Here is a 14,283-nt window from a genome sequence, read left to right as displayed (position 1 = left end):
GCTGCAAAGCTACCCCGGTGTCACCAGGCGCACCGTCCACAAGGGGGGATGTCAGAGGTGGCAGCAGGCAGCCCGAGGCACACAGGAATCCCGGAGGAAGGGGGGGCTGTTCCTCCTGCCAATCTTTGGTTGAGACAAAAGCCACAAATGCAAACCTGTAAGGAGCTCTGGGCTTGCCTCTGTGTGAGAGAGGGGGCGGGCGGTGTGATGCCAAGCGCTCTGGGCATCTGTAGGAGGACTGGTGTGCAGATGTGACAGGCACACCCACACCCAGCCCTGTGTTCTGTGCGGGTCTCCAGGTCTGTGTGTGTTTTGGACAAAGACTGGAACTTGGCAGCCCTCGGTCCCCAACCTTCCACTGGGGGTAGGAGAGACCAATGAACTGCCCACCCCCACTGTGCTCACTGGGGGAGATTTGTCTGCAAATAAATACATATAGAAGGGCTGGGGTACAGAGGTCCTAAGTGTCCCAACCCTGTCCCTGTTTTTTTTCTTCTTTCTTTCTTTTAATTCCTGAGACAGACAGACAGATAGGCTGAAGGAGAAGCAGGCTCCCTTCAGGGAGCCTGATGCAGGACTGGATCCCAGGACCCTGGAATCCTGACCTGAGCCACAGGCAGACGCTCAACCACTGAGCCACCCAGGTGCCCATTCTTCGTTTCTTTTTTTTTTTTTTTTAAACTAGGTACAAAGTGCCTTCATGGGCCTATCCCGGAATCGGTTCTTTTTCAATGTCAAACTTGTTAATTTAAATGGAAATTAATTGCTTTTCTTGAAAATTTCTTTAAAAATTGGTTTTAAATGAGTGCATTAGGCAGTCCCATTTATTATTCATTGGTTTCATTTGCAGTATGGCCCCAGTGTCCCGAGTTCCCGGAGATGATTTAATCAGAGAGGCCATTAATTAGAGATGGGCGGGGGAGGGTAGCTCCCAGAAGAGCAGGTCTTGCTAACTACATGGTCTCAGTGGGGTGGGATCCAGGCCTGTGGGGCTCTTTACGCAAGATCCCTCTCCAGATTCAGTGGGGTCCATGTGGTGGAGCGAACGTGCAGGTGGGAGTCCGCACTCCCCTTGTTGCCAACCACTGGCCCCAGGGATGACTCTCCTCACTCCTGCAGTCTGTCTCACCTTGGCCACCAGGGATCTGGCTAAAATAAAGCCCTCCCCTGTTCCTCTTCTCTGCCCCCCACTCCCCACCATAGCCACATCATTGAGGCTCCTAGGGAACTGGCCTCTGCTTCTTCGATCTCTTCTGGCTCTCCCACATGCCTTCCTGCCTCCCATGCTCCCTAGCTTTGCTTCTCCTTCCTCCTCCAGGAGCTCTGGTCTCTACCCAAGCCCATTCCAGGTGAAGGGGCTCCAGGTGTGGGGTGTGGGTGTGTTCAGCTGAAGCCACCCAGCACACCTTCAGGTCGTTTCTACCTTTTTAGTAGTGAACTCAGAACAGGTGTGACTCATCTAAAAGTATTTTGAAATTACAAAGCAAAAAGAAAAGGGAAAAATGCCATGTCCTACTCTCTCATACCCAGATTCTTAAAAGCAGCCAAATTGTTTAAAAAAAAAAAATTTAAAAAGTTGCCAGATGGCTCAGTGATGCACCGGTGTGATCAACGAGTGAAAAACCAGTGATGGGGAATATTCATTCGAGGCCTGGTCGTCATCGTTGTGAGAGAATTCTCGGTTGTTTGGATCAAATTGCCTTTAGACAGATTGTTTTCAAACAAAACAACTTTGGAGTGGGTCCCCTCGCCTGTCTTCCCAGAGGGCTTGCCCACCAGGCCCTCAGGCTGGGCTTGTCTGCCTGGGTCAAAGGGGGCCCAGCTGGGATGGGTCTCCAGGCTCACACGTAGCCTCCACCTTGCCTCCTCTGCCCCCCTGAGACACACAGAGCAACCAAAGCCTCAAATGTCAAAGGTCCTGTTTATTCCAGCAACCTGGAAAGAAAGAGTGTAAATAAAAAAAAAAAAGAAAGAAAGAAACCGATCCATGCACTCAACTCCTTGAAGGGAGGGAAGGAGGCTTGGAGAGAGGGGCTAGGGGCTGGGTGGGAAGCGAGAAGGGAGGTGGAGGAGGGAAGAGAGAGACAGAGGCCTCAGGGAAAGGACCGGAGAGTCTGATCCATGAAAAGAGAGAGACAAGAGGGTCAGCAATAAAAAGGCAGAAAGAGTGAAGTATCAAAACCAGAGACCCAACAAAGGAGAAAAGACACACAGAGAACGCACTAATGAGAAATACAGAGGCAGAGAAGGAGAGCCCGGCGGAAAGGAGGGGAGAGAAAACAACGTACAGGAGAGGGGAGAAGAGAGGGCCCCGGAGAGAGAGAAAGGGACGTGGGTGGAGCAGAAGGGCGCCGGCCCTGGGCCTTGCAGGGCACCCTTAGGGGTCCCCGGCGGTGCTGATGACGTGAAAGAGGGTGACGTTGTACAGCACCTGGTGGCCGTTGTTCCAAGTGTAGAGGGCCCGCTCTCGGGGGTTGTAATCCAGCATGGAGATGTGGGAGTACTGGTTGTGGAAGGGCACGTCTGTGTACTCGTAACTGGACGTGTTGGTGAAGTAGGCGAAGTAGACCTTGGCCCCGGCCAGGTGGGAGTTGGTCACGTAGAGCACGCCGCAGATCATGAAGGCCTCGCCGGCGCTGCGCTTGGGGTAGCCGGTGTCCCAGGACCGCACGACCTCGAGCGTGTGCGGGTCCAGCCGGCTGACCACGATGTTGCCCGCGTTCTGGTTGGTGGTGTACACGGCCCAGAGCCCACTCTCGTCCACCATGAAGTCCATGTCCGAGAAGCCGCCCCAGGAGTAGGGGAAGGTGTTGTTGTAGCCGGCCCCCGGGAGGCTCCTCTGCACCAGCACGGAGCGTGAGCGGAAGTGGTACTTGACCACCACGTTGCTCTGATACTTGTTGTAGAACAGGGAGCCGTTGTACACCACGTGGCCTGTGCCCGCCCACGGCTGGGGCAGCAGGTGCTGGATAAAGTTCTGGCCTTTGATGAAGTCTCCCAGAGTGCGGAACTCCAGGACCCGCCGGCCCTTGTAATAGCCATCCATGTACCAGACCTACGAGAGAGCTGCTGTCGCTGCGGAGCCGCCGCCGGCCACCCAAGGGCCCCAGCAACCACGCAAGAGTCACCCGTGGCTGTTAGGGGTCCGCGGTCGCTAAGTGGCCGTTAGTCAGTCATGGGATGTCCGGTGACCGTTCAGGACCGGTCATAGTCCCAGGAATGGGATCGTTTGGTCGGGGAACACCACTGGTCTTAAAACAGACACTTGCTACCTAAGGATCAAGGGAAATCGCCAGCCCTGGTGACTCACGGGGCCCGGGAATTCAGCAGTCACTGGAGATAGCATGATTAGCGGTTACTGGCCAGCACTTGGGTGACGAGGTCACTTGAATTCACCCCTGTAGCCACAAGATGACCCAGCCTGCCAGCAGCATCTCCTCTGCCATCATCGCCTACCGTCACCAAGTCAGCATGGGTGAGTTCCCTCACCCCTGCTGATTATTGGGCTAAGCATCATAGAAGCTTGCATGCCAACACTGTCACGACCACTTTGAAGATAAGGAGATCGAGACTCTGGCGACATTAAGGAACTGCCCGAGATTTTCTAGCTGAGAATTTGGTGGCAGCAGGATGCAAATCCAAGCCTGATTCCCTAACCCAAGCTCTTAACCACTTGGTTGAACCACTATAATCTGTGGGAGGCCTGTGACGCTATTGAGACAGTGGCTACTTACTACCTCTAATCTGTGACACTCAGGGGCCACCCAGTGACCAATATCAGCCAGTAGGATAGTCACTGGGCAGTTAGTGGCTGGTTCCTGTGGGTCTGAGGTGATGGGCAGTCGTGACCATAAAGGCCACTGGAAGTCCAAAGGTCAACAACTGACATGGTGATTCTCAGGGCTGGAAGGTCCTTGATCACCTGGTGGTTACTAGACAGTCGAGGGGAGGGCCAAGGGGTCTGGGGATCCTGGGACACTTCAGGCTATAAGAGAAGCATTAGTGTGGAATTGCTGGGCACGTGGGCAGCCACAGGCTGCCTGACTCCTGGGGTGGACATGATCACTCACCCGGCTATCCGCACTGGGGGCCATCGTGTCGGTCATCCAGGAGCCAAAGCGGGACCCCATGGCCCGAATGGTGATGGGGTTACTGACCCCAGTCAGCTTCCCGCAGCCTGGGAGGCAGGAACAGGGTAGATAAGGACGGAGGATGGGAAGAGCCCGAGGGAGACAGGCAAGGATGATGGTATGATCAAACTGGGAAGAGCTGGGACCAGGCGTGAGGGAGGATCCAGAAATCTGGTCCCAAGATGGAGTTAGGTTGAAGGTAAGGGGGCCGGGAGTCAAGGGTTGGGGCCATTTCCAGTTTGGGGGTCTATTTTAGGCCTGGGGTATTAAGTCAAAGGTCAAAGTTTAGACGTTAGAGGTCAAAGCCATGTGCAGCTTCTGGGCATAGCGGTGGTATTAGGGTTGGGCGTGGAGGTCGGGGGTCAAAGTCAAGGGTCAAAGCATACCCAGCTTCTGGGCGCAGGCATGGAGCCGGGCCTCCAGGGCCATCACCCGCTGCTGCAGGTCCTCGTACCCGTAGGCGCCCATCTCCTCCTGGATGGCTGCAAGGCTGCTGGAGAGATTCCTCACCTCCTCCCGCAGGCGCACGATGGTGCGCGCGTCCGCCTTGTACTGCTCCAGGACTGAGCTCAAGGGCAACAGCTCCGACATCCTGTCCTTCAGTTCCTGCCCACCGAGATGGAACTCTCACTGATCCTAACCCCTGACCTCTGACCCAGGCCTGGCCCTAACCTTTGACCCACCCCTCATCTTTGATGCATACCTGGCCCTTGACATTTGGTCCACACTCGACCCTGGATCCCAGCCTCCCCTTGGTCCTTCCCAGACACCACGACCCCACTCTCAGAACTAACGGTCGCTGATCCCAGTTCTTCCCTTGGCCCCTGACCTGACCCAGAACGACCCACCTGGAAGCTCTTTGCTGAGAGGGACCCATCAGCCGCCCGGAGTCGTGCGTCCAGGCTTCGCATGAGTGTCTCCATGCTGCGCACGTACTGGAGGTCACGGTACGTCCGCAACTCAAGGACCTCCATGGACTGGGAGACATTCTGGACCTAGGAGCTCAGGAGGGTTAGGGAGAGCCAGACCCCTGCCCTCCCCAGCCCCTGAGATGCCACAGACCAGGCTGGTGAAGCCAGAGGCCAACACCCCACCAACCTGCTCCCCTGATCTGACCAGCAACCTCCTGATGACATGCCCAGGCCATCCGTCTGCTCCGGCCTGGTGTGGCCACTACCACCTCTCCCCTCTCTCTCCCCTTCCTCCCTGGTCTCCGCGCTTACACCCTCGCCCCCCACAGTCCATCCTTCACACAGCAGCCAGAGAGAGCTTTTCAAAAGGAAGACTGGATCACCTTCCCCTGCAGCCCTGCTGGTCGGTCTTGCCTCCTCACCTGCCTTGCCTCCATGCTCATCCACTGGGACCACCAGCCCCCTTTCCCTGCACAGACTCAAAGCTCCTTTCCTCCTGGGGGCCCTCCCACCTGCCAATCCCTTTCCCAGGAGCACTGTTCCCAGGCCCATTCCACTTGCCGATTCCTCTACAGGGAGCACTGTTCCCGGGGCCATTCCACCTGCCGATTCCTCTACAGGGAGCATTGTTCTCTTTGTCTTGCCATGCTGGCTCCTTGCATCCTTCAGGCCTCAACCCCAGTGTCACCTGCTCAGAGTGGCCTCCTCTGACCACCCTGCCTCCAGTAACTCTTCATCCTGTCTCCCTCACGTGGTTATTTTCTTCCTAGCTACAACTACTGCCCAGAACATTCTTACTCATCTGCCTCCTTCAGGGGGGATCGTCATGGTCAAGAAAGACCCAGTGTCAGGCTCATCCACAGCGAAATCACCAGTGCCCAGCACTGACCTAAACTAGATGCCCAGGGAGTACTTCTCAGCTACATGAATGAACTGAATTCCGTCGCCCTAGCCTCTCCTAACCCAGAACGAGGACCCCCTGGCTCCCACCTCCACCTGCCTCAGGTGAATTTCACTTGACAAAGGTGAGCTCTACCCGTCAAGGTAAACTCAGAGACAACACTAGGTGCTTGCAGAAACACACAGGTTTTCCTGCACCCTGTTCACATGACACATGGAAGTTCTCAGAAACTCAACAGCCCAATACCCATCCTGGATGCCACAAAGCAATCAGGGGACACCACGTGGATGTGCCAAACTGGTGGGCAAAGCAGTTCTGGTGGGCGGGGCAGGATCCTGCAGAGTTCGTGGGTGGGTGGGAGACCCCGGTGCTGACTAGGATCTCTTCTGTTCTCTACCATTTCCTCAGCTTCCTCCTCTATGGGATGATGATGGGAGGTAGCTGGTCCCTTTCAACACTGACATCGGAGCTAATGAGCAGTTCAGCTGGATAGTGTCAAGGGACAGCAATCAGTCTATAAAGGGCATCAGAACATCCTCAGGGATGTTCTGAATGGGGACTGTTTCATATCAACCATAATCAGAAGGGGATGGAATCTTGTATGTGTCTGGGGTTGGAAGGTGAGACCCCTCTCCAAGGGACACGGGACATTTTTCTCAGCAGGTGAGTCTGGCGAGTTAAAGAGCTGAGTGGGATGTGCACGGTTGGGGCCAGAGATCACACACAGGAGACTCAGATGCTGCCTCCCCCGTCCCTACACAGCGCTCAGCTTCTCCAAAGACCCATTGAACAGATGTTGGCTAAAATATCCCCTTGGAGGGGAGCTGGGTTATCCACTAGCTCTGAATAGTCTACCTGGCTAGATCTGGCCCCAGATGACTTGGGGGGCGGGGGCAAAGACAGGGTGGGAACTGGGAGATTTTCACGGACTTCCCGGGGAAACTGGCAGGTCCTTACCTTCTCCATCAGCTGCCGCAGCTCCCGGCTCCGGCCATCGCGGGAGCAGGTGCTCTGTGCAGGGATCACAGCCGTGCAGATGCATTTCCCGTCGGGGGCCTGGGCCGAGGTATACAGCTGCCAGCCTTCCTCCGGGCTTTGGAAGAGGGTCTGCGGGGAAGTCAGGGGTCAGACAGCAGGAACCCAATGGGGGATTCACTCTGCCCATGCTGAGGGAGAAAGGGGACCCAGGGAAATGACGGGTGCCCTGGAATGTGCTGGACCATGTGCCGAATGCCTGATGCATGTGATCTCAAGCGCTCCTCAAGAAAACCCATTTCACAGATGATGTGTGGGGCGGGTTAAGGAGCATGGCAAAAAATTGAGGGATTCGAACCCTTCCGCGAGACAGGAATTCATTCTCTCACACAAGTTCGCATACACACAACACTGGCTCTGCCTCAACGGGGCACAGACCCACTCGTACCGATCCCCAAACCGGGACCTCCCTCTCTGCTTTCCCAGCCCACTGGGAAACATGGACTCTGGATATGTCCCAGTAAGTTAATGGCCAAAGGGTGACCGAATCCTCACAGAGACTTCCAGGCCATTGAATAGAAAGCATCACTGCAGACTCCTAAATTAAACTTCATGTCAGCTTATGATGCTTAGATAATTCAGGGATCAATCATGGCGGTTTCCCAAGCCATGATCCTTGGAACACTGGCAATCATTCCAGGCGTGCTCAGTGATCAAATAAATGTGTGCATTGTAGCATGAAACAAGTCCCTTTGATGCAGGACTTATCAGAGCCCTTGAAATGCTAATGGGCATCAAGGAACTCCAAAACTTTCTACACTTAGGAAATATGTAGTGAGTGCCCCTTCTATGCCTGGTATAGGGTCTGGGATAGGGCTGGGAAGAGAGAAGTGAAGAAAACATCTGGCTGCTGCCCATGGATAGAGGAGACATCAAGCATGTAACCCCACTGATACTTCTAGAACTGTTTACTTCGGTGAATGCTCCAAAGAAATTGCAAGGAGTAACAGGGGATCTTTCTCAGGCTGGGGATTTCAGAGGAGGTACCCCACAAAGGGATGCTTATGTTGAACTTGAAGGACGAGTGAGCCAGGAGAAAGGGATAGGGGAGGGGACGCTTGACAGCACAAAACCAATCAATATCTAGAAATATTTGAGAAACATTGCTCAAAAAGCATTGAGTAATCACTGGATGGAACACGGTGGGCTCCTAGATCAGGCCCCCTTGAGCTTCCGCAGAACACACTGGACTTTGTCACAAGTCCCAATCTCTTTGTTTTTATCAGGGAAGGATGATTTCCTTTGTTCAGCAAATATTTGGTAAGCTCCTAGTGTGTGTCAGGCTGTATTCTGAATATTGAAAACACAGCAGTAAACACAATGCGAAAACACAAAAGCTCTTCTAGGAGCTTACGTTAGACAAAGACAGGGATAGACAAGTAAATGCCAGATATCTAAAGGGTGATGAGTGTCATAGAAAGAAGTATATAGGGAAGGAATAATGGGGGGGGGGTGGGTGTTGCTGTTGTTCGGGGTTGCAATTTTAGGGTGGCCTGGGAAGGCCTCCATGAATGTGTCATTTGAGTCAAGACCTGAAAGGGGTGAAGGATTAGCCATGCAGATATCTGGGGAAGGATGTTCCAGGCAGAGATAAAAGCAGGTGCAAAGGCCCTGAGGCAGTAGCATGCCCAGTTTGTTCGGGAAACATGGATAAGGCTGGCATGGCTGGAACAGAGTGAGAATGGTGACAAGGGGTTGGGGGGAAATGAGGGCAGGGAGGGGGCAGCACAGCATGTTCAAGACCTGTGGGCTGTAGGGAAGACTTTAGTTTTTCCTGGGTGAAGTGGGAGCCACAGAGGATGGGGAACGGTGGAGGTCACCAGACCCAAGTGCTCACAGGCACCCCCTGGTGGCTGTCAGAGGGGAGGGACAGACTGGGGAGCAAGGGTAGAAAAGGGGGGGAGGGGGCAGATAAGGTGAACAGGGATGGGTGGTGGCGGTAGAGGTGGGAAACGGAAGATTCTGGTCCTAACCAGGATGCGTTCCTACATACCTGGAAGAAACTGATAAAACCCAAGTGTTTTACAGAGTAACAAAGCCCCACAATAATTGTTCATTTGGACAGCTGTTAACTGATCGCCCCACAGAAGCTGTTCCCATGAGCCGTAGCAGAGATAAGCCAGGCTGTGAGTTACGAGCAATCCTGGAGATGCCAGCGATTAGCCCACCTTTTTCCTCTCCCACTCAATAAAGTCTTTTTTTTTTTTAAAGCTTATTGTAATGTGAGCAAGTGATATAATTGTACAGATGAGCTTGACTCCTCCACTGATTTATAAGACAACACAACCATTCATAAACGCCATCTGAAATGATTGTAATTAGTCTTTGTGCCTTATGTACACCCTTTTGGAGTTGGGGGATCCCCCTTTACACCAGTCCACGTCTCCTCCGCGGAGCAGTGGAGTCACTCACCTTCCCGGCCTTTCGTGCACGCAGGTATGATTCAGGTAGAGCCAACACTCAGGCCTCCCCAGGACTTCACTGCAGAAGCATCTGGGGGTCCCCCCTTTGCCAAAGGCTTCCTCTGGCCATCAAAGCCCCCCCTGCCTTCGCACGGGGCAGGCAGCAGAAGTCCCCCACCCCTTGCAGTCCTCCACAGCACCACACAGGAGTTCGTGCGAGGTGCGAGGTGCAGGTCTCGGTAGCCCTCTCAACCCTCCAGTAGGAGAGCTCTGCGGGGGGTGCCACATGCAGCTTTCCAGGGGAGCCCACTGGCACCTGTACTCCGCCCGCATGGAGTCCTTCACTTCCCCTACTGGTTCCTGGTGGCATCACCTCCCCGGCGAATACTTGCACTCAACCACTCCCCACCAGCTCTGCTTCTGAGGGAGTCCGACCTAAGGCAAGAAGGGTGGCCCAAGAACGCCTTCCGCCTTGGTTCCAGGAGAATGTGAAACTACCTGTGTCTCCTTTCATGACAAATCTGGTTCTTTAAAACACAACAAAAGAGAGAACTTGAGCCTAAGCACCCCCATCCGTGTTCCCCTGGCTCTGATCCCCAAGCAACTTGGACAGAATCCCCCGCCCCATACTCCCCGAAGAGTCTCATTTGTGCAGAGACAATGCAGCCCGGTTCAACATAATTAACATCTCCTTTCTACAATTCCTAGTGTGTCCTCTGAAGCAAACAAGCCATTTTCTTTCAACATACGAAATATTGAATTGTAAAAGAGAAGCAAGATTTAAGTGGCAAGGAGAGAAGGCCTCCACGGCTTTCCTAAAATAATTGTCTGCGTTGGACGCACCTCGCTGAAGTGTTCTCTGCAGCAGTGTAATTAAATGCCTGGGGCTTGGCTGCCAACTCTCAGCACAGCAGGGATCCAGAGTTTCGCCTGGCAGGTTCAGGTTCAAATACGCAGTCAAGTTTGCGTCCCCGGGAACCACTGGAACATCCTGGAAGGCTCACTGTTTGAGGGTGCCAATGCCAGCTCTTTCAGACCGGGTTTAGCTTGGAACCTCGGTCATGAACTCTTGGGAGGTCAGAGTCCCAGGCATAGAGCATTGGCCTATCCCAAGGAAAATGCTTGTAACAGCAGGTGTGAGAGCCCAGGAACTGTCTAGGTACAGAAGCCTCCAATCAGGTGGACGGTCCTCACCTCAGATGTGGCAAATGTACCGGAGAAGCCAGCTGCTCTCTTGGCTGAGCTGCTCGCTGGTTCTGAGCTTAATATTCCTGCTAATGGGCTCTAAGCGGGTAAGCTATGTGCTCAAGTAGCTGTTTCTCAAATCGTCTTTTCTGGCTGGGAAATTTTTTTTTTTTTTCCAAATACTTTCGTTGAGGATGCTGCCCCAATTAAGCAAGCAGTCCCCATAACAGGTCCAGGACTGACACGCAGGAAAAATTTTTCTTGCTGTCACTCCCAGGATCATCATCTCAGCCTACAGCCCTGCCACCCACATCTTGGTTCAAAAACAATTCCTGGTTCTTCTTCCCGGGGAGGAGGGACTGCCACAGGATCCCGGGCCAGCCATCCGTGGAACGCTGGCTATCAGGGAGGTGAGCCAACAGAGAGAGAGCAAGCGGCTGTCTCTTAATAAGACAAGGATATTATTGCATTTGAGGCCGGGTAATTGAATCAAGAGGCACAAGTAGCTTGGGGCTTATATATTTATTTGTACCCTGCCTTGTTGCAGAGGACTCCGAGCGGTTTACAAGGATATGTAAACTACCACACGGTAGCTCCAGTGAGACAGGGGAGTAGGAATTCGATGTTTTGGGAGGGCAGTCTGCCAATCCAGGTTTCTGCATTTGCATTTAACCCAGCCAACCCCAGTGGAAGAATTTAGCTTGTGTGGACAAGCACACGATGGCTACGAAGATGCTCATTAAAGCACTGTTTCCAATTGGACCCCTCAAATTTTCTCCCTCCAGTTGTTTGACAGTGGCAGGGGAGGGCTTGATTTCAAAACTTAAGGCTCAAAAAAAAAAAAAAAATCAACAAAAACGTAAGGCTCATACACAGGAGGGAATAGTATGCAGTCATGAAAACTGGAGTTTAGCGGGGATTCTTCTTGTCCTCTTCAGATTGGTTTTATCTTCTAAGTTTCCTACATGAACATGTATTGGTCCTGAAAAGATTTTTTTTCAAGCCTTTAATTTTTTTCTTTTTTTTGCAAGGGAGACAAGGAAAGGAAAAGTAGGGACATAGACAGAGCCAGAAATTAGGCTAAGAAAAAAACTCATCCCTTTAAAACCCGAGCAACCAGCATATGGTCAGGCCATAAATTTGGCTCCAAGTTCCTTAGCAGCCAACTCAAAAAGGAAAAGCTGGTCATTTATGCGGTTCCCAGTGTCCTGAAACAAAAGCACAGCAGATGCTCAGGAGCAAGCTTAACTATTTTCGGTACCAAGAACAGGCAAGGATCTCTCCCACGATCCTCCCAAAAAGGAGTCCCTCTGATGTCACCAGCATCTTTCCCGACAACATTCCTTACACTGGGGGCAGGGGGGAGAAGAAAGGTGTGGGCAAAACAGGTGAAGGGGATTCAGAGCCACAAACTTCCAGTTACAAAATAAATAAGTCACGGGGATGAAAAGCACGCCATAGGGAATGTGCTCGATCTATTGTAACAGCGTCGTACGGGGACAGATGGTGACTACACTTCTCATCGTGAGCACTGCACAAGGTATAGAGTTATCAAATCACTGTGTTGTACACCTGAAGCTAATATAACATTGTATTTTTTTTTTCAATTTAAAAAACTTATGACAGGGGCACCTGGGTGGCTCAGTCAGTTAAGCGTCTGCCTTTGGCTCAGGTCATGATCCTGGAGTCCTGGGATGGAGCCCTGAGTCAGCAGGGAGTCTGCTATTCCTTCTCCCTCTGCCCCTCCATCCTGCTTCTGCATGCATGCTCTCTCTCTCTCTCAAATAAATAAAATCTTAAAAAAAAAATCCCTTATGACAGAAACAACTCATTCCCTTTGGATGTTTATTACCCCTACTTAGATGGTAGACTAGAGGCAGGTGTTAGGAGCAGAGTCTGGGGGTCAGGCGGCCTGGGTTTTTGTCCTGCCTTGGCCACTTGCTTGTTGTCTGATCCAGGCAAGTCACTTCATCTCCACTCCCTCATCTGGAAAATGGACAGGATCATGGTACCTACCTCACAGGGCAGCTGGGAAACTCGAATGAGTTAATGCTCTCTATGGGCGAGCATCTACAACAGTCATCATCATGTAGGACTATGTGTTTGCTGCTATTATTATTATTATTATTACTACTACTACTACTACTACTACTACTACCTTAATGACTCTAAAGCAAATTCCCTAACTTTCTGAAGTCAAAATGGTCTGAGCTTGATGCAGGTCTTGAACTGAGACAATCTGGAAGAACCGATGAGAATCTGGTGGAGCTGCGGCTGAGGCCACGGATGATGGACAGTCCCCAAAGGCCCATGTTGGAGAGGAGTGAGCCCTGCAGAAGATGGGCAGAGAGGCTCGCTCCATCCTCATCCCCATGTGGCTCAGTGGGCTTCCTGTCCCAGAATATCTCCTGAATACAATTTGCCAGGGAGGAGTCCTGTCTCATCTTGGCTGGCAATCAACAAGTCTTCACCGCTAGCCATTGTCTCTGGTCCATCCTCTGGTCTTCCTGGAACACCTTGCTTTGACCACCTCTGGGCCTTTGCACAGGCTGGACCCTCTGCCATCAACACTCCTGCCCCATCTCATGGCCAGGCTAACTCTCCCCATTCCTGGGGCTCTCGTGCAGATGTCTCTTCCAAAAGTAGCCTCGATGCCCCCTTGTTACCCACCTCCCAAGGCCTTCCCTGATACTTCCATTTCTTCCTCTATGTCAAGCATTGTTCTAAGCACTTTGTAAGTAGATGATTGGCAGGCGCTGTCATTTGGGCCTTTGATAAGAGAAGAAACTAGGGCAGAGGATTCAAGTGTCTTTCCGAGAGCTTCACAGTCTCTAATATGGTCTTGGGGCTTTGAACACAGGGCATCTGGCTCCACAGTCCACACCTCCATGTCATGCCTTCCCAGCACTCCTTCAGGGGCTGATCACAATAGCCACTAGGACCTCACGGGTGTGACTAGTGGCTCAAAGCCTGCCTCTGCCCCCATATGGGGGTGGGGAGGTCTGTCTGCTCATCAACCACATCCCCTGGGCCTGGCATGCTGAATGTTTGTTGAATGACTAGACAGTGGATGGCCAATGGGACAGAGATCCACCATGCGTTTCCCCTTCTGCCACCGAACTAACTTCTGTCGTCCTAAGGAGGATCAGGGATTGTGTCATATCAGGCTGGAGACAGGCACCCAGCAAACTGAGAAGTGGCCATGGCTTCTCCCTGACTGCCAGGATGGCAGAAGGGCCATGATGAATAATCAGGGACATGCCTGTCTGCCACATCTGAGCCGTGACAGGGGCCGTGTCCCTCTGGAGGGCTTGAGATAATAGCAGGCTGCTCCTGTCAGACTTCGAGATATTGGGCAAATGCCCCCTGAGTGATAAACTTGACAGGTCTTAAAGACAACATCAGCTCACCGATGTCAAGACGGAGGACGGGGCCTCTGCAGCCTAAGGAGCTGGGGCTTTGCCTGTGAGAGCCTGTTGCTGGGGGCAACTGTGAGCCCATTCATTCATTCATTCATTCCCTCCCATTTTGCCCCAAGCGGCTATGCAGACTGGCAGCACAACACAACCTTTTACGCTCTGGAGCAGCCCAAGCCTTGACAGAAGATCCCCAGCATCCTTGACCCCCAGTCAAAGCCAATACTTACGTCTCAGGATATCTTAGTCTCTGCCATCACAATGCCAATATGGACCAATAATCGATGACACAGACTTTCTTGG

The 14,283-nt window shown here is 52.6% G+C and overlaps 1 protein-coding gene and 1 long non-coding RNA gene across 4 annotated transcripts in view; one reads left to right on the top strand and one right to left on the bottom strand.

Moving 5' to 3' along the window:
• Positions 1–1,902: 1,902 nt before the first annotated feature.
• OLFM2 (olfactomedin 2) overlaps positions 1,903–14,283 on the bottom strand; it is a 61,591-nt gene continuing 49,210 nt past the window's right edge. For 2 of the 3 annotated variants that reach the window (XM_038567365.1, XM_038567364.1), the window contains exons 2-6: positions 6,900–7,049; positions 4,979–5,125; positions 4,517–4,736; positions 4,071–4,177; positions 1,903–3,055 (exon numbers count right to left, since the gene is read on the bottom strand). In XM_038567365.1, the coding sequence (XP_038423293.1) occupies positions 2,378–3,055; positions 4,071–4,177; positions 4,517–4,736; positions 4,979–5,125; positions 6,900–7,049 (1,302 nt within the window). In that variant the 3' untranslated portion in view covers positions 1,903–2,377. Of the gene's footprint in view, positions 3,056–4,070; positions 4,178–4,516; positions 4,737–4,978; positions 5,126–6,899; positions 7,050–9,389; positions 9,709–14,283 lie in introns of those variants that run through there. The other variant, XM_038567366.1, reaches the window with a different exon arrangement.
• Positions 2,773–9,272, top strand: LOC119864750. Its single transcript, XR_005375139.1, has 3 exons — positions 2,773–3,475; positions 4,969–6,066; positions 9,043–9,272. It is a non-coding gene; the product is annotated as an uncharacterized LOC119864750 (long non-coding RNA).

The sequence above is a fragment of the Canis lupus genome, chromosome 20, assembly GCF_011100685.1.
Source record: "Canis lupus familiaris isolate Mischka breed German Shepherd chromosome 20, alternate assembly UU_Cfam_GSD_1.0, whole genome shotgun sequence".
Taxonomy (NCBI): Eukaryota; Metazoa; Chordata; class Mammalia; order Carnivora; family Canidae; genus Canis; species Canis lupus.
Note: the sequence above shows the minus strand (reverse complement) of the source record. Positions and strands in the feature narration are given on the sequence as shown.